This window comes from Heterocephalus glaber, unplaced genomic scaffold (genome assembly GCF_053883595.1).
Source record: "Heterocephalus glaber isolate CG9 unplaced genomic scaffold, H.glaber_assembly_v1.0 deba00001457, whole genome shotgun sequence".
NCBI lineage: Eukaryota > Metazoa > Chordata > Mammalia > Rodentia > Bathyergidae > Heterocephalus > Heterocephalus glaber.
The window spans coordinates 36,314,685-36,335,936 of NW_028258305.1; the positions used below are offsets into that span (position 1 = coordinate 36,314,685).

General features: G+C 36.1%; 1 protein-coding gene across 5 annotated transcripts in view; it reads left to right on the plus strand.

The window, feature by feature from the left end:
• Memo1 (mediator of cell motility 1) overlaps nt 1-21,252 on the plus strand; it is a 128,565-nt gene that overhangs the window by 50,288 nt on the left and 57,025 nt on the right. For all 5 annotated transcript variants that reach the window (XR_015453203.1, XM_021253698.2, XM_087216495.1 and 2 more), the window contains 3 exons: nt 4,157-4,238; nt 10,301-10,369; nt 19,769-19,881. Coding sequence is in view for 4 of the 5 variants with exons in the window: in XM_021253698.2 (XP_021109357.2) it covers nt 4,157-4,238; nt 10,301-10,369; nt 19,769-19,881 (264 nt within the window). In the remaining variant the exon portion in view is untranslated. The remainder of the gene's footprint in view (nt 1-4,156; nt 4,239-10,300; nt 10,370-19,768; nt 19,882-21,252) is intronic.

Genomic DNA, 21,252 nt, shown 5'->3' on the forward strand with positions numbered 1-21,252 from the left:
CTTAAATTTAAAATTTTAAGATAAACTCCAATCATTTAATCACTGAATCAGTCTTTTTTTCTTTTTTAAGTCTTTAAAAACTTTGGACACTTTCAGATAATGCTATCCATTTTAAACTTGATTTTTTTTGAGTGTAATTAAGTGTGTACAGAAAGAGTTCCAGTTCAGTAGAGACTCAATCTCAGTGGATATTAGTGAAATACAAATTTAAAAAATACTCTTTTTACCCATCACGTGGGCAGAAATTAAAAATTCTGATCGTTTCAAATGTTGGTAACTCATTTTAGAGAAATAGAATTAACCAAGATCTACTCTTCCTAGAAAGTATCTCTTCAAAAGGATAAGAGAAAGTAAACAGTTTATTATTTGAATAAGCATTAAATCAGAATGAGATGTGCATCACAAGCAATCTGCTAAAAGAGGCAAAGACCAAAAGAGAGTTCACTCTTATGTATAGTGAAGCAGACACAACTCCTTATATTACATGTTCTCAAGAGAAAGAATAAATAGTACAGTACTCAAGCAGATTGGATAGCAACATTTGTCACACATAGCTCATCTCATAGTCACTTGATAATTGAGATGACCTTTTGTGTTAGCTAATTGGAAGGGAAGAATAAACTAATCCTTATGACAGGAAATTTTGCAACTTGAAGCTGGATGGCCTGCTGTTTAGGTTGCTGGTTAGGTCTTCCCACAGAAACTGGGATATAGGAGGTGCCATCTCCTGTGATGTTTTAGAGAGAGAACTGACTAGGTCCTGGGTTGCTGGCTAGAGGCTTATTTAGCTTTTAAAAAGTTCAAAAGACCTCTAACGGCCCAAGAAAGAATTTACAGCTGTTCAAAAGAAAATCCTCTAAGAAAAGAGATGGAAAGTATACAAGTAGAATTAAATCTGTTTTGGCTGGGGATTTAGCTCAGTGGTGCCGCACCTGCCTCCCACGTGCAAGGTCCTGAGTTTGATTCCCAGTATGGGGGCGGGTGGTGGTGGAGGGCAGAATTAAATCTGTTTTTAGTTTTTATTTGCCTGTACACTGAAGGATAAATTGATCCAGCTGCTCTCAAGGGCAAATTAGCAATGCTGTAGAGTTAAAGATGTGCACATTCTATAATTTAGTACTTATATTTCTAGCAGGATCCTAGAGAAATTCTTAACATATGTTTATATGATACTTGAAGCATTGTCTGTTAACAGTGAAATATTGGAAACAACCAAAATGTCTGTGAACAGGCATTTGAATTTTGGTATATTCATACAGTATCATACTATGCAGCATTGAAAATGAATGACCTAGTATTACTATATCAGTTTTAATAATTTTCAGAAACACTGTTGAATTCTAAAGCAAGCTGCAGACATGTGTATTTACAGTATATTTATTTTGTAACATGTTTGTATTTTAACATTTAAAAACATACAGAATAATACCACATATTATTTTTGGATACATACGTGGTATAAGAATAATGAAATGATAAAGACCAAAGTCAGAAAGTGATAACCTCTGAGGAGAGAGGTGTATAAATGGGGTCACTAAGGGTCTTACTCTGTAGTTCAGGCTGACCTGAGATTCACTGCATAGTCCAGGCTGGCCTAGAATTTGTGATCTTGTCTCTTCTTAAATGCTGGGATTATAGGTCTGTGCCACCATACCAGACTTATTTCTTAAAAAGTAAGGTATTACATAAATAAGGTAGAATAGGTACTTATTATATAATTATCTAGATTCTTATGTAATGTTTCATATTTAGTGATTAAACATTTAAAATGAAAGCCAGACATATGCAGTGACTTGGTGTAGTCCTAGCTACTTGGGATCCTGGGGGAAGAAGATTGATAATATTTCCTGTGCTATTGGAGTCCTATTCGGGAAGCCTTTGCTTGTGCCTATGACTGCAAGTGATTTATATATCTCAGTTTCAAAGTTTCAAGTCTTGTATCTAGTTCTTGGATCCATGTTTGAATTGCTTTTTGTACAGAATGAGAGATAGGGTTCTAGTTTCAGTCTTCCCAGCACCATTTGGTGAAGAGGCTGTCTGCCTTCCTTCCTTTTCTTTTTTTTTTTTGGTACTGGGGATCGAACTTGGGACCATGTGCTTGTGAGGCAGGCGGTGGAACCACTGAGCTAAATCCCCGGCCCAAGTGTTTTGAAATCTTCATTGTAGAGATGTTTTACCTCTTTGGTTGGGTGATTCCTAGGTATTTTATTTTATTGGGTTTTTTTTTTGATGCTGCTGTGAGTGGAATAGATTTCCTTCTCAGCTAGTTCATTATCAGTGTATAGAAAAGCTTTTAATTTTTTTTGGTACCGGGGATCGAACTCGGGTCCTTGTGCTTGTGCAGCAGGCAGCAAAACCACTGAGCTAAATCCCCAGCTAATTTTTTTAAAATGTTGATATTTATCCTGTTATTTTGCTGAACGTATTTATCACCTCTAAAACTTCTTATGGAGTGTTCAGGGTCATCTAAGTATAGGATATATTGTCTGTAAAGAGGAATTTGACCTCTCCCTTTCCTGTTTGTATCCCTTTTATTTCTTTCTCTTCCCTAACTGCTATAGCTAAAATTTCAAGTACTGTGTTGAACAAGAGTTGTGAGAGTGAACACATGTTGTCTTGTTTCTGACTAAAAGCACAGTGCTTTCAGTTTTCCCCACTGTGTTTAGTATGATGTTGGTGTTTGGTTTGTGATAGGAGCAAGGACAATTTGCTGGTACAGAAGGTAAAGCAGAACAAGTAAGAGGTGAGAAGATGAAGTATTTCTCGTTTGAATTGAGGATGGCTAGCACCCAGGTTTGCTTAGGATGAAGTTTTCCAGGATGCAGATTTTCAGTGCTAATATTGGAGAAGTCCTTGGCATACAAGAAAAGTTGGCTATACTGCATCTTATTCTTTTTCCTTTATAAGATGAAAAAATGATTATTTCTCAGAAGTGAAAAAGAGGTGATGGTGGTATTTAAAGTGTAAGGTGAGTAGCTTACATGCATGGTGGTTGGTGCATGTCTATAGTCCCGACATTTGGGAGGCTAAGGCAGGAGGATCGCAGCCTGAGTTACATAGTGAGACCCTGTCAAAACAAAAAAACAAAACCCCACAAAACAAAACAAAGAATAAACCCAAAATGATGAAAGGACTAGCTGTAATTCTGTACCTTAAAGAGGAGTAAGCAAATTCATTAAGTTAATATGATTTCTGAGTATAACTGGTGTTCTGCTAAAATTTTTGGTTATAATTTGAAAGGTTATATGGTTGATGTTTTTCATTTTCAGGTGTTCAGGTAGGGATACTATGTTAATTAGAAAGTTGATTTTAAACTGTGTTTCGATTTGATGGAGGGAGAGAGGAGCAGAGGAGTGAAGCCCCAGACAAGGGAGTAGTTACGGTGATGGATTAACATTTCTAAAGCTTTTTGAGATTTTAAGAGAGTACAGTAGAAAATGTAGTATCTGAGAGTGAACTGTGAAGATGGGTGAAGACAGTAAGATACTTGAAATTGAGATTTTTGAGATGATGTAGTTATTGATTATTTGATCATGGGAGCAGGAATTGGAGAGGGATGGAAATGATAGAATGTGGGAGTTGTTTCTATGAATGTCATTTCAGTGGTCAAGTTGAGGCAAGTTTTGGTGCTTTTATACATACTTATTTCCTCTTTTGTACTTAAAGTGTTCTGCTTTCTGTTCTGTTTTGTTTACATACAGAACAGAATCACAGTGTGAATCACATTGTTTTTGGTCTGGAAGGAAGACAATTGTAAACAGTAAATGGATACAAAGGAATTTTGCTTAATCAGTGCTCAGCCTTATTCTATGGCTTGGTAGAGACCCTGTAGTTGGTAAGCTCAAACATTAGTATCCAGTGCTGTGGTGGCACATGCCAGTAATCCCAGCACTCAGGAGGCTGAGGCAGGAGGATTGCTCTGAGTTCGAGGCCAGCCTGGGCTACATAGTGAGTTCAAGGCCAGCCTGAACTAATAGCCGAGACCAACAACAAAAACTTAAAAAAACCCAAACAAACATTAGCATCCAAATTGATGATCTCACTACACTGAGCTATTTTAGTATTGCAGAGGTTCAGTGAGGGCTTTGTATCATGTGCAGTTATCTGCAGTACATTGGTTTACTGGCTCCAATTTTGTTCTTTGTTTTTTTTATAGGGCCGCAGCTGAATGCACAGCTAGAAGGTTGGCTTTCACAAGTACAATCTACAAAAAGACCTGCTAGAGCCATTATTGCACCGTAAGTTTTAAGTGTCTTCACCAAAAAATCGTTTTTTATTAGTAAATTATTAATTGTTCACCAGTAAATTATTTATCATAACAAAAAGATGAGTATAAGTTGAACTTAAAAAACTAAATGCTATATTGAGCTGAAGAACTTAATTTTCGCAGTTCATGTGCTTTTCACTTAAAGCAGTAGGCTTCATGATTTCCTCAAATGTAGTAATTTGAAGTTAATTTTGGTAGTATTTTGATCAGCTTTCTTCTTTTTTTCTGGTACAGGGGATTGAACCGTGGGTCCTTCTGCTTGCAAGGCAGGTGGCAGAACCACTGAGCTAAATCCTGGGCCTTTTGATCAGCTTTCTCATTACCAGTACAAAATTTCAGTACCTGAACTTAAAGAAGGAGAGGTGTATTTTAGCTCAGCTTTAGAGGTTTTGGATCCCTTCAGGGAAGGAATGTTATGGTTGGAAAGGCATGGTAGAGTAAAGCTTCTCACTTCTTGGTAGCTGGAAATAGAGTACATACAGGGGAAGAAGGTCAGTGTGATATTGATATACACCCTCCAAAGATATGCCCTCACTGACCTACCTCCTGCATCTGGCCCCCACCTCCAATAGCATATTCAGCTGTGAATGACAGTGGATTGGTTGGCTGATGAGTATAATGTCCCCATGATCCAATCCCATCTGCATGAGTCTCTTAATCCAGTTAAATTGACAGTTAAAATTAAGCAGCACAGGTAACAACACTGACTTTTAAGCAAGGGGTTGTTTATATTAGGTAAACTTCATGAATTTATTTAAAAAGATTGACTTTAAACCCCCACCCCCACCCCGTTTTTTTTTTTTTTTTTGCAGTGCTAGGGATGGAACCCATGGTCTTGTGCATGCTAAACAAGTGCTTTACCACTGGGATATATCCCTAGCCCCAGATAATTTTTAACTTACAGTTAATATGGTACAGCATTAAGTAGCACCCAGCTTTTTGGAGAGGGGTAGATTTTAATTCAGAAAACCAGATTATTTCTGCAGTAAATATGGGGATGAAGACTTTTATTTTTTGGTACCAGGGATCAAACTTAGGACCTAGGGCTGGCAAGGCAGGCGCTGGAACCACTAAGCTAAATCCCCGGCCCCTAAGACATTTCTTATGACATTGATTTCAGATCTTTTGGATAAATACCCAGAAGTGAGAGTGCTGAGTCTGTTCCATTCTTGTATTGTTTCAATCATAGCTTGATTGTAGTTCAACTAAAATTGTCACAGAGTGATAATGAATTGGCTATGTTGAATTTACAACAGAGTATTGCATTCATGTATATATGTATGTGCATACTATTTTTTTTCCCTGCAGAATCAGTTTCAAATATTTGCCAACATACTGTCAGCCACATACTAATAAGTAAGCACTAAGAGAAGTGGTTCCTAGACGCATGTACCTAAAATGAATCAAGAAAGAAAAATGAGGTCAGGAAACAAAGTAATTTACAGGTGATAGGAGAACTGACTATTGAAACCAGAGTATAAACAGAAAGAGCAGTATTGAAAGAAAATAAGAGGCATAGTACATTGAAGACCAAGAAGACAGAGAAAGAAGTGAGGTAGTTGTAGGGTATTTGGTCTGTGTCAGTGGTGGTGAACCTAGGGCATGTGTCCTACAGCGAGCTGTTTGTATCATTGAAAGCTCTAAAGAGTTTGCCTTCACTAGTCTATTTCAACTAATTTAACTTCTTCTTGGGTCTTAGAATTCTACTGTAATAGTCTGCTGATTACTGCTAGTTACTAGAAAGGATTACCGAAAACTCATTGTTATTAGTGCTAAGTCCACAACTTCAAGTAAACCTGAAATGTGTCCAAGTTTGTCTTTCAGACCAAAAAAAATTTTTTTTCCCTTATAACTGCAGTTTGTTGGGTTTTTTTCAGTTTTTTTTTGTTAGTATATGTTTGTCTAACATAATGATTATACTCCTTATAGGCAGTTGGTGCAGGTACATAATACATTTCAGCTCCTTTTTTCATCCCCTTTCCCTCCTTTCCCTTCCTCCTACCTCCATCTCTTGATTCCCTTTCCATTTGAAAAAAATCTTATCTCCCTGCTTCCTCTTATCTCTTTTGTTTTTATTTTTTAATTAAAACATTTTTTTTGTTACCGGGGATCGAACTCAGGACCTTCCACTTGCGAGGCAGGCGGTGGCACCACTGAGCTAAATCCCCGGCCTTCTTTTGTTTTTATTTATATTTTGGATTTCTCATATAAGAGAAACCATGCAGTGTTTAAGCTTGTGTGTCTAACATATATTTCATTTAACATTATGGTCTCAAGGTGCATTCATTTTCCTATAAATGACTTGGGTTTATCCTTTATTGCAGAGTAGTACTCCATTGTATATAAATACCACATTTTCTTTATCCGTTCATCTGTTGAACATACAGGCAGCTTGCAAGATTTAACTATTATGAATTGTGTCCCTGTAAACTTGGGTATGCATGTATCCCTGTAATACAATGTCTTTAACTCTTTTGGGAAGCTACCTAGAAGGAGAATAGCTGGGTCAAATGGAATTTCTAAGTTTAGTTTTTTTGGTACTGGGGATGAAACTTGGCACTCTGCACTTGCAAGGCAGGCGCCAGAACCACTGAGCTAAATCCCCATCCCCCTAGTTTTAGTTTTTTTGGGAATCTCTGTACTTATTTCCATAGTAGTTGTACTAGTTTACATTCCCACTCACATCGTAGTAGGGTTTCTTTTTCCTTGCAGCCTATAGCATTTGTTATTATTTGATTTCTTTTTTTTTTTTTTTTGGTACCAGGGATCGAACTCGGATCCTTGTGCTTGCAATATTATTTGATTTCTTGATAGCCATTCTTTCTAGAGTAAGGTGGAATCTTAGTGTTCTTTTAATTTGCATCTCTAATGGCCAGTGATGTTGAACATTTTTTCATGTGTTTAGTGACCATTTGTACTACTTCTGAGTTATTGTGTCTTAGAGAATTCCATCTTAGTTAAATATGACTGGAGACCTCTTTCTGTTTCTAGTTGTTGGCGTATCTTCTTAGATTAGGAAAGTGTTCAGCCATAAATTTTTTTTCAGCCATAAATATTAAAAAGTGACTGGATCTTAAAAATTTCTATTATTCATAAATTGTGTCTCTCTTTTTTTTTTTGGTACCTGGGATTGAACTCGCGACCTTGTGCTTTTGAGGCCGGAACCACTGAACTTAATCCCCGGCCCCGGATTGTGTCTCTTGATAGCAAGATTTATTTTTGTTCATTCTCTTCTTTTTGCTCCCCTGATTGAATAATATCAAATATTCTGTGTTTCTGCTCATTAATCCTATCTTTAGACTGATGAGCCTGATTTATTTATTTTTCTGATTTATTTACATTTGTAGTACTTAGGCCTCTTACTTTCTCCGCCAATGAGCTACATTTCCAGCCCATTTTAAATTTGTATTATATTCTGTCTTAGCTCCTTTCTCATCACTGAAACTCAATCCCCAACACCCTTTTCAACTCTGAGGAGGAAAGGTTTATTTTGGTTCATTTTTTAGTCAAGTGGCTCCAAGGAAGGGTTGCATAGCACTGGGGCATGCCAGAGGAGAAACAGCTCATGGCATGGCTGGCAGGATGCAGAGAGAGAGAGACAGGTCAAAGAAGATACTCCGTTAGTCCATTGTTGAGTTTCACGTCCTCGTGACCTAATCACCTCACCAAAGCCCCACCTATAAGTGTAAGAAACTTTGGATGGGGCCGGAGATTTAGCTCAGTGGGTCCGGCACCTGCCTTGCAAGCGCAAGGTCCCGAGTTCAATCCCTGGTACCAAAAAAAAAAAAAAAGAAACTTTGGGTGGGGGACATTTAGATGTACACCATAACATTCTGCCCTGACCCCCAAAAGGCTCATGTGCATCTCTTTATGCAAAATACATTTAGTCCATATCTTAAGAGTTGCCAAAATTCTAATACTTTTCAGCATCGCTGAAAAATCCAAGTCAGATGTTTCCCCTGAGATTTAAGGCAAGCTCTTTTCTGTGAACTCCTGTAAAAATCAAAAAGAAAGTTAAACAGTTTCAATATACAAAGGCACAGTGTAAATATTCTCATTCTAAAAAGGAGAATTGGGGAATAGAAAGGAATAAGATCAAAGCAAGACTGAAACCCAGCAGGAGTAAATATTAAAGCCTATAGTTCCAGGTTCAGCACCCTGAGTAAATTATGGTGAGATGTGAACTCCAAGGGGCTTGGGTGGCCCTTCTGTGCTGCTGCTGGTTGTTGTAGTCCTCTTGGCCTACCTCTTGGTCTGGCTTTGCTCACTGCTTGTGACTTTCCTCAGACATTTCACATACCTGGCTTCTCCAGCTTTCTGGAGTCTCCACTGCACTTTAGACTTCATACTCAGAGCTTCATCCACTGCTCTTTCAGGACATACTGCCTGGCCTAGTCCTTCTGAAATTTGCTTGGAAGCCTTCCTTACCCACAAATCTTGTATTCTGCAGCACCACAAAGATGATGCAAAGGTCTGCTGCCAGCCTACTGGAGCAGCAGCCTAAGCCTTTTTGCATCTTACTGGTGATTACAGAGGCAGAGTATCTGGCTGGCTGAGGACTCTAAAAAGAATCCCCTGGGAATCAATTCCCTAGGTAGCCCTTTCCAACAGCATGCCCTGGGGCTTTTTTCTTAAAGCACTATCTTTTCTCTTTGCAATTTTAAGCCTGTAAATGATGAGGCTTTGTTGGTTCCTCACCTTTCCAAAGGCATTTTTTCCTGTTGCCCATTCCAAAAGACTTGGCTTTTTAAAATGCTAATCATTTTAGCAACACAGCTCTCCTCTGCTCTATCTTTGCAGGCCCCAACTTTACCAGAGGTTCCTTTCTGGCCAGACTCAAATTTTTTAAAATCATTAAGCTGTGGCTTTTGCTCTTGATTCTCAGGAGACAGTTGGCTAAAAGCCCCCAGCAGTACTCATGCCACAACCACAACATTAGAATGCCTTGAAATTTCCTCTGCCAGATTACTTAGTTCACTACTCCTAATCTCAGTCTCCCTAGAAATCTCAAGAGAGGAGCAGTATGTATACAAATTTTCTGCTGGAGCATAATAGATGATCTGGAGTCCAACTGCCAATGAAGTCTTTGTTCCCAGCTGAAAACCCCTGAGCCTAGCCTTTTTGGACTGGTTTTTCTTTTTTTTTTTTTTAAATCAACATTTTGGTTTTCTGAGTTCCTGCCAGAATCTCCCATCAAGCTTGGTTTAGAGCATTCTAGGGCTGCTTCTGCAGCTGGCATCTTCAAACTTTTCAGGTAGTCACAGCAACAGCCTCACTTCTCTGGTATCAAAATCTGTCTTAGTTGCTTTGTCTTGCTGAGACTCAATACTTGGACACCCATAAGTTAAAGGAAGAAAGGTTTAATTTGGCTTATATGGTTTGTAGTGGTTTCGATCCATAGTCAGTTGTCTTCAAGGCAGGGCTTCATGGCAGTGGAGCAAGGCAGAAGAGAGACAGCTCCTGACATGATTGCAAGATACAGAGAACAGCCAGGTGTCATAGCACACATCTACAATCCTAGCACACAGGAGGCAGAGGCAGGGGGATTGCCACAAGTTTGAGGCTATCCTGGGTTACATAGTACATTCAAGGCCAGCCTGAATTATGTAGTGAGACCCTGTCTCAAAAAAGAAAGATGCAGTGCCAGGGATTTGGCTCAGTGGCACTGTGCCTGGCTCATGCTCAAGGTCCTGAGTTTGATCTGTGGTGGTGGGCGGGGCGCAGAAAAAAGAAAGATGCGGAGAATAATACTTTTAAAGTTTAAAATTGGAACATAGTATAGAACAATTGTGTGTTCTTTATATTGATGTTAATATATGTACCAATTTTGATATGTTTATTATAGTTACTTTATTTCTTTCTAAAAGTTTTTTTTTCTTTTGGTACTGGGGATTGTTGAACTCAGGACCTTGCACTTGTGAGGCAAGTGCAGCACCACTGAGCTACATCCCCGGCCCCTCTTAAAAATTTTTTATCAGAATATCTTGATTTTGAAAGTGATGATTAAATGAAAAAATTATTCTTGTTTTGTAGCCATGCAGGATATACATACTGTGGGTCTTGTGCTGCCCATGCTTACAAACAAGTAGATCCATCTATTACGTAAGTAATGTATTAAGTTTTAAGTTGGAGAAATGTGGGAATTATATAATAATTGCTTTATTATAGCAGTAATTTGTCATTCTTATTGTTATTATGTATTGAATTATAAGTTTAACCTTATTAATTTTAGTACGCTTTACACAGTAGGAACAAGATTAATTTTCTTTGAATATTTAGCTTTTGCTTTCACTTCAGTAAATTGTTTCATTCTGAATCACTTAGAAGGTTAAATATTTCAGTTTTTTATTTTTCTTTGAAAATCTGGAGATCAGTATTTTAAGAAAAATGCAAAGCCCTAATTATTACAAGTAAATTATATTTAAAAATTGTGATTTCTGAAAGGATAATTTTTCATTACGGTACTTGAAATATTTTAGAGTTAGACAGTGACTTTAATAGTGTTTTAAGTATATTAGCTTGTAATATTTCAGGGATAGCTTTGAAATTAGCTCTTTGTGTGTGGAGGGGTTAATGGGGAGGCAGCCCCCCTCCCCGACCCCATCCTTTGTTTGTTTTGAGACAGGGTCTTGCTAAGTCACTAAATTGCCCAGGCTAGGCTTGAACTTGCAATCTTCTGAAATTAGCTTTTAAAAAATATTTTCTGGGCCGGAGATTTAGCTCAGTGGTTCCGTTGCCTGCCCCGAAAGCTTAAGGTCCTAAGTTCGATCCCCGGTACCGGAAAAAAGAAAAAATTTTCTGAGAAATTAAGATGGACTAAGTATTACATTACTTGAAAATAAGCTTGTGAATTTTCAAATGCTCCTGCTCTAGATAGCCTCCCCAATTTTTTTTGGAATAAAATTTGTCTAAATAGTTAATTTACTTTATATGAACCAGCATTAGGCTCCCATTTGTAATGTCAGATATACATACTGTGAATAGATAAAATGATCATCTTCTATCAGATGTACATTGTTAGGTAAACCTGTACTGGTAGAGAACTAACATAGTCAATGAAAATAAGTCACTCACAGCAGCTGTAAGTTTGAAAAAAATCACCCATAACCCACTCGTTTGCCTTTGAATAAGTTGTTCAAATTAAAGGAAAGAATCCTTGCTTTTAAATTTTATGTTAATATTCTCTTCATATTATGCCATACTTCTGTTGAAAACTAATAAATAAAATAGCATTGTCAAGTGTTGAAGTTTTGATTAGTGCTGCCTCATGCATGATATTTTTGGGAAGTGTCATCTTATTACCTGTTTAATATACAACCTAAAGTATTTTATGAGTAAGAGGATATAGAAATTAAATTGAAAAAAATTTTAGAAGATTCTTTGATTTGAACTGAAGTAATAAGCCAGCTGTAATCAAGATTGGTTTAAATAACAGCTTTTCCATATCTTTCTCTGTGGAAGAATTTTGATAATGTCATTTACTAGAGGTATTCCCACAGAATTAGATTTGGATTAGTAATACATAAAGTAGCATGGAGTCCATCTTGTTAGAAGTGTAAAATATGAGGTAAGTAAATTGATGCAAAGGAAAAAAGAATGGGGGAGGAAAAAGGAAATAGTAAAGACTAATGAAGAATTAAGTAGAAGACAAGTGATATAAATGGAAACTGATAAGGGGTGATATGTGATCAAATAATTTATGTAATTAGTACATAACAACTGAACCCTAGATAAATAAATTTGAAGGTCTGAGTGTAAAAACAATAACTGACAATCTAATGGAGTCTTTTGAAAGTGGCCCTCTGTGGACTGCAGTGTCCTAATAGTCTTTTGGGAAGTTTGAAAACTATAGAGAAAAAATGAGGGTTGATCCAAGACAGAAGTTTCAGTTCTGTGCGACTGGTTTGCATGCTTACTTTGTACAGTAATCTATTTTCTCCATGTTAGTCAGCACCCTCTTTTAATAACGTAAGTGATATCTTGTTAGTTTTCAGAATTTAAAAGTAGTGGGCCACAGGACAGGCATGATGGTGCATGTCTGTAATCTGAGCACCCAGGAGGCTAAGCAGGTGGATTACTGGGAATTCAAGGCCAGGCTGGGATACATAGTAAGTTCAAGGCCAGCCTGGACTATATAGTGAGAAGTTTTCTCAAAACAAAACAAAACAACAGTGGGGCACAGATATGATTTTAAAAAGATTATAAAAGATTAAAGTTTTCCAGAATTTGTTAGAATATTGGCTAACAATTTTCTCTGTACTTAAACATCATACATCAAAACACCATACATCAAAATACCAGGTAGATGAATGTACTGGGAAAGAATTTAAATCATAGGTAATTTGGAACTCTTTATATCTTGACTGCTTATGAGATATTGTTGGAGAAATTATAAAAAGTGATAACTTTTAATTAAAAGACAGATTAAATTACATCCAGATTACTCATGTGTCATAATATAATCAATTAAGAGAACTGGAAAAATGTTTGCCAAAAACTGACAAATAATTAATATTGATAGGAATGCTGGTGCACACTTGTAATCCAAACACCCTGGGAAGCTGAGGCAGGGCAAGCTAGGGAGACCCTGTCTCAAAATAAAAAATAAAAAAGGGCTGGGGATGTAGCTCATTAGGAAGGCCCTGAGTTCAATACCTGATACTGGAAAAAAAACCCAAAAGGTTCTGAGCCTCTATTCTATTAAGCTCCCAAATAGAAAAAGTTAAATGCATTAATTATGCATAATGCAGATTGTGTTTTAATTGCCCAAATTTCTAATAGTGAATTGATTAATGGGTTTACTCAGTAGAATATTATATAGTTATTAAAATGATTGTTACAAGACTTTATGGTAACGTAGAAAATACAGCAAGTAGTGAGAGCAGTACATAAAATTGTGCAAAATCGAAAAGTGTGTACTATATGAGGTGAAATTTATTATAACAAGACTGAAAAGAAATTGTGGAATGATGACAGTAGTTATGTGTGGGTGGTAGTTTATGTATTTTTATATGAAAAATGGTTTATTTTTATGGTGAAAATTTATAAAATATAAAAGTGTATGTACAGAATTGATTACAAGTTGAAGGGACCAGTCTTAAACTGACAGAATGGGTTTTTGATTTTTAATATGATTGGTCAGGGGCTAACAAGGTTTTTGTTTTCATAGTAACCATTAGGGTCTATAATTTAATGTAGAGGGTAAGGGGGTTGTAAGGTGATAACCAAGCTTGTTTGCAAACCAGCTTGTTTATTAAACCTGCAAAGAGTTGGTAACAGAGGATTTCAAGTCCTGATTTCTGAGAGAACTAGATGATAAATTAAAGCATATTTATTTTGTTTCTCTTGTTTTTGGTACCAGGGATTGAACTCGGGTCCTTGTGCTTGCGCAGCAGGCAGTGAAACCCCTGAGCTAAATCCCTGGCCCAAAGCATATTTATTTTAAAATGTTTATTAAATGACTACTACGAGCCGGGTTCTGTGGTAGTGCTGGAGATGTGGTGATAGTAACACAGGCAGGATTCCAGTGCTGTGATGTTTATAAACTGGTGGCTTAGATTGACCTTAAGTGCATATAATAACAAAACAATATCTAATTGAAATTAATTGGATTAAAGAACTGAGTATAAAATATCGTTGTTCTTGAACATCTTGGTTTCAGGAACCCTTTCAACTTTAAATCATCAAAAATACCAGATGTAGATTATATCTGTTGTTTAATGGATTAGAAATTAAAATCATTTTGTTAATTTAATAATAATTTAATAATAAAATCAGGGGTTAACTAATAACTGTCTTGAAAATGAGAAATGAGTACATTTTCAAATACAATAATAAGAGTGGGAAAACTGGCATTATTTTATTTTTTATTTATTTATTTTGGTACCAGGGATCGAACTCGGGTCCTTGCGCTTGCGCAGCAGGCGGCAAAACCACTGAGCTAAATCCCCGGCCCATATTTTATATTTGTTACAAAATGTAAAAGTGCTTTTCACTTCTATAAAAATAATTAAATCTACTTTTAATGTTTGGCATAATAGAAGACAGCTGTGTTCTCATATCTGCTTCTGTGAGTCAGTTGATTTTGTTGAGGTATAGGAAGAAAAACCAAAATCATTTAGATAATGTATTTTGAAAAGGGAGTGGACTAGTTTAATCACCTTTTCTGATAACTGTGGATGTTTTTCTTTGGTACTATACCAAAACTCACTGAGTGATAATTTCTTAAAGACTGGTTACAATGTGAAAGCTGAAGTTATAGCAATGAAGTTTTGTACTTTTTAATCAGTATTTACTTTACAGTATAAACAGATCTTTTACTCCTATGTGATTTTATAACATCATATGTGGATCATTTAGAAAATATTTATACATTTGAGTTATGTAGATCTTTCAAATAAATGATGACATTCCATTACACAATATCAAATCATATTTGTTGGTATCAGCACAAATTTTTAAGAGATATATATTTAATTATCAATTAGCTGTCAAGCTTACAATGACAGAAATTTTTTAAAACTATTTTCACCTGACAGCTACAATTTTATCATTGGCAACAAATATGTCAGTTTTTCTTTGAAGTGACAGGTTCACTTTGTTCAGTTTTGATAAAATTTCTATCAAATATCCCAATTTGAATAGTCATAATTTGTCTAGTTATTTTTTGAAAAATTATGTCCCACGAAAAGTGTCTAGTTCAGTTCACGAGTCATAATCACACATGATTTTTTTGTGAGATACACCTGCATATGCAGAAGGACTTTATGCATTTATCACCACAGATTGAATGCATTTTTGTCATTTAGAGTACCAAGATGCATTTTCAAGGCTCAAGACTTTTTTTGTTGTTTTTGGGTACTGGGGATCGAACTCAGGACCTTGCGCTTGAGAGACAGGCGGCAGCACCACTAAGCTAAATCCCCAGCCCTCAAGACTTTTTAATAAAATTAAAGTTGACCTTAAAAAAAGCTGTAAATAAAGGGAAACAAAACTAATACATGTTGGTTTTATTACCTTGGTCATTTTTCTAATATACCAAAAATTTTACATACCCTCATTTTTTCACCTGAAGTGCAAACACTAATACAAGTGTAAAAAACAGGTAACTTATTTGCATTATTCTGAAAGTAGTTTTAATTTTGTGTACGGCTTTAAATGAATCTTAAGGAATACCAGGAGTTACAGTTTATACTTTGACAACTGCTATGGTAGACCTTAAGAGGGTGATTTGATTTAAATTATGAGGAACATTGGAGAAGGCATCTCTGAGAAACTGATTTTTTAAGCCAGGCTAGCTAAGTACAGGGAACCGTACCATGTGCAAAGTAGATTGTTAATATCATCAAGGAACTGTAGAAAACCAGTATAAATATAGAGGCTAATAATAGGGGGTGGAGGGAAGAGTAACACAAAGAAGGTACCAATTCATGTGAGACTTTAAAACCTATTTTATGCATTTTAGATTTTATCCCATGACCGTGAAATACCACGAAAGGCTTTAATAAAAAAAGGAAGGTGAAATGAGGTGATTTATGTCCAAAAAGTTCACTTGACTGTTTAGGGAATTTAAAAATGGAACATTTAATTAAGTTCTTTTCTATATTGATGATTGTAAAATCTTTTCCTGACCACTACTAAAAATCTTATGAAAAACCAAAAATTCAGGATTTATATTTATTTAGAATTCAGTACTTATTTAGAAACTTGACTTTAATTCATAGTTTTCTTTTTTTTTTTTTTAATTCATAGTTTTCAAAGAGCTTTGCAGGACAGAAAAAGAAAGCAAAGGAAGAATCTTTTCTTGGATCCATATGACATTTTACTGGAACATACGTGTTTATTGGAACATATATGTTCGAATAGTTGAATAAGTAGTTGAAGAAAGTTTTTGTTGTTTTTGTAAATTTAATTTTATTGGTACATTTTAGGTATACAATATAATGCCATTCATCATTGGAAATTTGCACCTTTACATAATCTCTCTTGGTTCTTATTTTTTCCCCATTCTCCTGCCCTCTCTTGAACCCCTCCATCCCTCTGAAGAAACGTTTTTAAGTATATGATATTCAGCAGTTATATATTAGGTATATTAGATTCTACTGGTGACAAATGTGAATTCTCAAGCTATTATATGTAAACTACATTTATTTCTAGGACAATGCTTATAATCCCTCTCCTATTATTTCATGTAAAGGTTTCTTTTACTTATGTATATAGCAACAGTCATGCTAATAGTGAAAAGTGTTCCTTTAAAGATAAAGCACATTGTAGTTAGAGAGAGGGAAAATGACATTGTATCTATTGCACATATTGCTCATATTCCTGTGGCCTTGGCGTTTATGGATCTAGCAATCTAGTAAAAATACAAAATATATGAACTTTAATGTATCCCGAATTTTTATTTTGTTAGCATTTATCTAAAAGGGATGTATTTTGAGATTATCAATGGCTTAACATTCCCTCCCTTTTCCTTTTTAGAGGTCTCTGGCTGTTTTTGTTTTGTTTTTGGGTATTCAGGTATCACTTTTTAAATTTAATTTAACTTTATTTTTTAACAGTACTGGGGATTGAGCCTAGGGGCACTCTGCTACTGAGCTATATCCCAGCCCTTTTTAATTTCACTTTTTAAATTTTGAGACAGCATGTAGCTAGGTTGCCAGGGTGGATTCACTCTGGCAATGCTGCCTCAGCCTCCAAGGAACTGGGATTACAGGCATACCATATAGTGCCTGGCTGGGTACATCACTTTTAAAGATTTTATATAGATGGGACTTAAACTTGTTTTTTTCTCATTATCTCTTTAAATGCAATGTGTAACCTCACTATGTTGGCCATGGGTCAGTTTCCACTAAATTGGAAAGAATCTCTTGGGAAAGCAGATTGGTAGGGACCCTTCCCATCATTGTAGCTTGGGTTTTACAAAAATAGAAGCCAGGAAAGTAATCAGGTATCAGAGGAATTATTTAGGCTTCCAGCAGACCACCATTGTTTAATTTGGGAGCAGTACTCATCTTTCAACCACTGTTATATCCTTATTACTTAAGAAATTTATCTGTGCCATGGGAGTCTAGATTGACATTTAAAAATATCATTTCATATTTAATCTACTATATTTCTTAGATTTTTTGGGTAGTGTTCTGGTTTTAAATATTAGGCCCTTTTGTCTATGCATAGAAGTTCATTTTTGTATCAGAAAAATACTGCCCTGGGCTGGGCTGAAGCTATCATCCCTACCTTAGCCTCCTGAGTAGTAGGGCCTCCAGACTTATGCCACTGTATTCTGCCCTACTTACTTAGTTCTTAGTTCATATCTTGCTTGGCATTTAGTCAAGAGTCCTAAACATTTCTCAGTTACCATTATGTATGTATTAGACTTTAATTTCTTGATGGGGGGCTTTCTGAGACAGGGTCTCCCTATGCAGTTCAGCCTGGTTTTAACTTACCACGTAGCCCAGGCTGACCTCAACATTGCAATCCTTTTGCCTCCTGAGTGCTGGGGTTACCCTTGTGGGCCACACTCCTGGCTAGATTTTGTCAATTTCATATATATATATATATATATATATGCTGTTAAGATGAGAACAGAATAGTGTCTCTTGGTTCTGTTCATTTAAGAATCTATAGATTTGTTCTTTTTTCTGAAATGGTTTTTCAATTGGTGATAGAGGTGGTGACAAGAAGTGATGATTACAGTGCTAATGACATGGGAAGGAAAGGAGTAGAAGAAACCAGACCAAAAAAGACCTGAGAATGAAATCTAACATTGTTTGTTATGTGTGATCTCTTGAGATTTTACAACTCTAAACTGTGAATCACTGATCCACACTTTTTAATCTTCTCTTTTCCTCCGCAGCATAGGATTAACATGTAACAAACAGTATATTAATTTTCTTGTCATAGTAATAGAATTTTTTTTTTGGGTACTGGGGATCGAACTCGGGTCCTTGCGCTTGCGCAGCAGGCAGCAAAACCACTGAGCTAAATCCCCAGCCCCATAGTAATAGAATTTTATCAAAATAAATACAATTTGATCCCGGTAGCAAAAAAACCCAAAAAAGCCCAAAACAAAAAACAAAATAAATACATTGCTAGAGCATACATTCCTTGGCTTGCAAATTTTTGATGTCAAAGACTGGCTTATTTCTTAATCTTTATTCATTAATTGAGCAATGAGTAGTACTTAATTTTTAGATACATAGCCTATCATACATTCTCTTCTTACAGTTATACTTTTTGAGTCTAAGTTTTTTTGTTTGTGTGTAGTGGGGGAAGATTGGGTTGTATGAATCTTAGAGAGCAAAGAAAATGGATAGCTTTGGAATTTAGATTATAAGCCTGGTTTGCATGTTTCAGATAAAATGAAAGGAAGTTAATTTTCCTCTTAATGTCAGGATAAAGGAATTAGAAAGATTTAAGCTACAGTGTAGCCCAGTTCTTAAGATAGACTACAGGGCAAATCACACATAATCAAGTGTCTTTGTTTCTGAGAATGACATCTGCTCGAGTGAGAATAGAACAAGCTTATTAGCAGAATTCTTATCAACATGCTGCTTTCTTTCTCTGTCATGGGAGAAATGTGGAAATAATTTTATCAGGATATTTAAAAATAGTATTTGTATGGATTTTTAGAATTTTATACCACTATTCTAGTATTAAAATTGTGGTGGACCTTAGGAGGTATTAGGATTTTGAGACTTTTAATAGCTGAAATGTTCAAAATTCAGTTACTGAAACAGCTATTGAAAATCTGTCTTAGCTATTATGAATACAGAAATGATTTTATGCACAATAGATTGGTTTACTGTAAAAATCAGTAGCTGATGTTTCAAAGTATTGAGCATGATTCTTTAAAAAGCCTTTTTTTTTTGGTACTGGGGATTGAACTTTCAAGGCAGACGGTGGAACCACTGAGCTAAATCCCCAGCCCCAAAAGCCTTCTAACAAAGACATGAATAAGGAATTGAACTTAAAATAACTGAGGAGTAAATCATTAGAATAGTAGTTTGTTAGGGCTGCCATAACAAAATACCATGGGCTGGGTGACTCAAAGGACAGAAATTTATTTTCTCAGTGTTTAGAAGCTGAGTTCAGTATTAAGGTGCTGGTGGGGTTGGTTTCTCTGAGGCTTTCCTTTGGCTTGTAGATGGTTGCCTCTTGCTGCCTTTTCAGATGATTGTCAAGCTGTTCTGGAGCACCCCTGGTGTTTTACATAAGAACATCAGTCATATTGATTAGGACCCTATCTTGGTGACCTCATTGAAACTTAAGCTTTTAAAGACCTTGTCTATATGTCAGGTTATGTAGTCAAGAATTGGGAGTTGGGACTGTAACACATGAATTTTGGGAGAACACAGTTCAGCCCTTATGTTAACAGTAGGTAATGAAAGCAGTCAAGAAAGAAAACATTTTTAAAATTACTTATTTTTTCCCTTTTATTTAATAAGGGTTACATAGAAGTGCAATCGTTCTCTGTTTTTTTTGTTGTTGTATGTCTCCTAGCCGGAGAATTTTTATCCTTGGTCCTTCGCATCACGTGCCCCTCTCTCGATGTGCACTCTCCAGTGTGGATATATACAGGACACCTCTGTATGACCTGCGTATTGATCAGAAGAGTAAGTATGCTGCAACCTTACAGCTTGCACATTGCTATGTTCTTTCAGTAGGAATTATAATTTAATTTAAGACAAATAAAAGTGTCTTAAGTTATATCTCAATTTTTAAAATAAATTTTGTTGTAACTAATCTGCATTAAATGAAAACAATGAAAAGAATCTTCCATATCCCTAAAAGATAACTAGTGTTTTCCTGCTAGCTATAAAAATCTGTCATTTCCACTTGTCTCCAGACTGTAGTGGTTAAATTTGTGTGTACTAATGGTACCTTAAGAGGAGAAATGAATATCCACACCAGTTTGATGAAAGATCCTGGCTATGTTAATTTACTTCTGTGTATATCACTTTTCTCACTGTAAATGGCTAATGATGATAATACCTTTATTTCCTCTGTATGACTTTTATGGAAAAAAAATGAGCCTGTAGTCGTGCTATAGACTAGGTGCTATAGAAGTCTCTCTCTGTTGCCTCTCCCTCCCCTCCTTTCCCCTCCCTTCCCTTCCTTTTCCTTTTCTCCCCTCTACTCCTTCCTTCATTTTTCTTTCTTACCTTTATTTATTTATTTATTTTTGCCCTTCTCTTTCTTGAGTTAAACCTGGAGCTTTGAACTGAGCTACCCCTACAGCTCTTTTTTATTTTGAGTCAGGTCTAAGTTGCTAAGTTGCCCAGGCTGGGCTTGAATTTGTAATCCTCCTGCCTCAGCCTCCCAGAGTGCTGGGATTACAGACATGGATCACCATGCCCTGCTTATGTTTTGTGTATGGCTATTATTTTCATTTTTTTTTCATCATAGGGTTGTAGAAGTCCAATTTTTGTTTTGTTTTTCTTACACAATAGTTGTAAAACCTTTTGATCTTATTAAAGTATTGTTGGGGGTAGAGAGGGAATAAACTTAAAAATACAGAACAGTATAGAGCAGTGGTGGTGAACCTATGGCACACGTGCTGCATCGGGTTGTTTGTGTCATTGAAAGCTCTAAAAGGTTTGTCATCACTGGTATAGAGAATGGTCTGTCAAATACTGATGTACTTATCATCCACAGTTTACCCAGAGCTTTCCCTCATCTTGAACTCAGTTTACCTCACCAAACTAACTACTTTCCTGAACTTGGTGATGTATCCTTCAGTTCATTTTATTATGTGTTAAGTATGTTAGAGATGCTATTATTGTTTGAATTAATTCTGCAGCAGTATCTTCTATAGAATGAAAGATTCAATTACAAAAAAATCACTAGCTTTTTTTTGGAGGGGTGGGTACCAGGGATAGAACTCAGGACCTTGTGCTTGCCAGGCAGGCGTGGTGCCTCTGAGCTACATCCCTGGCTCTCTTTTTTTATTTTAAGACTCAATTTCCATAATTTGAATATTTGAG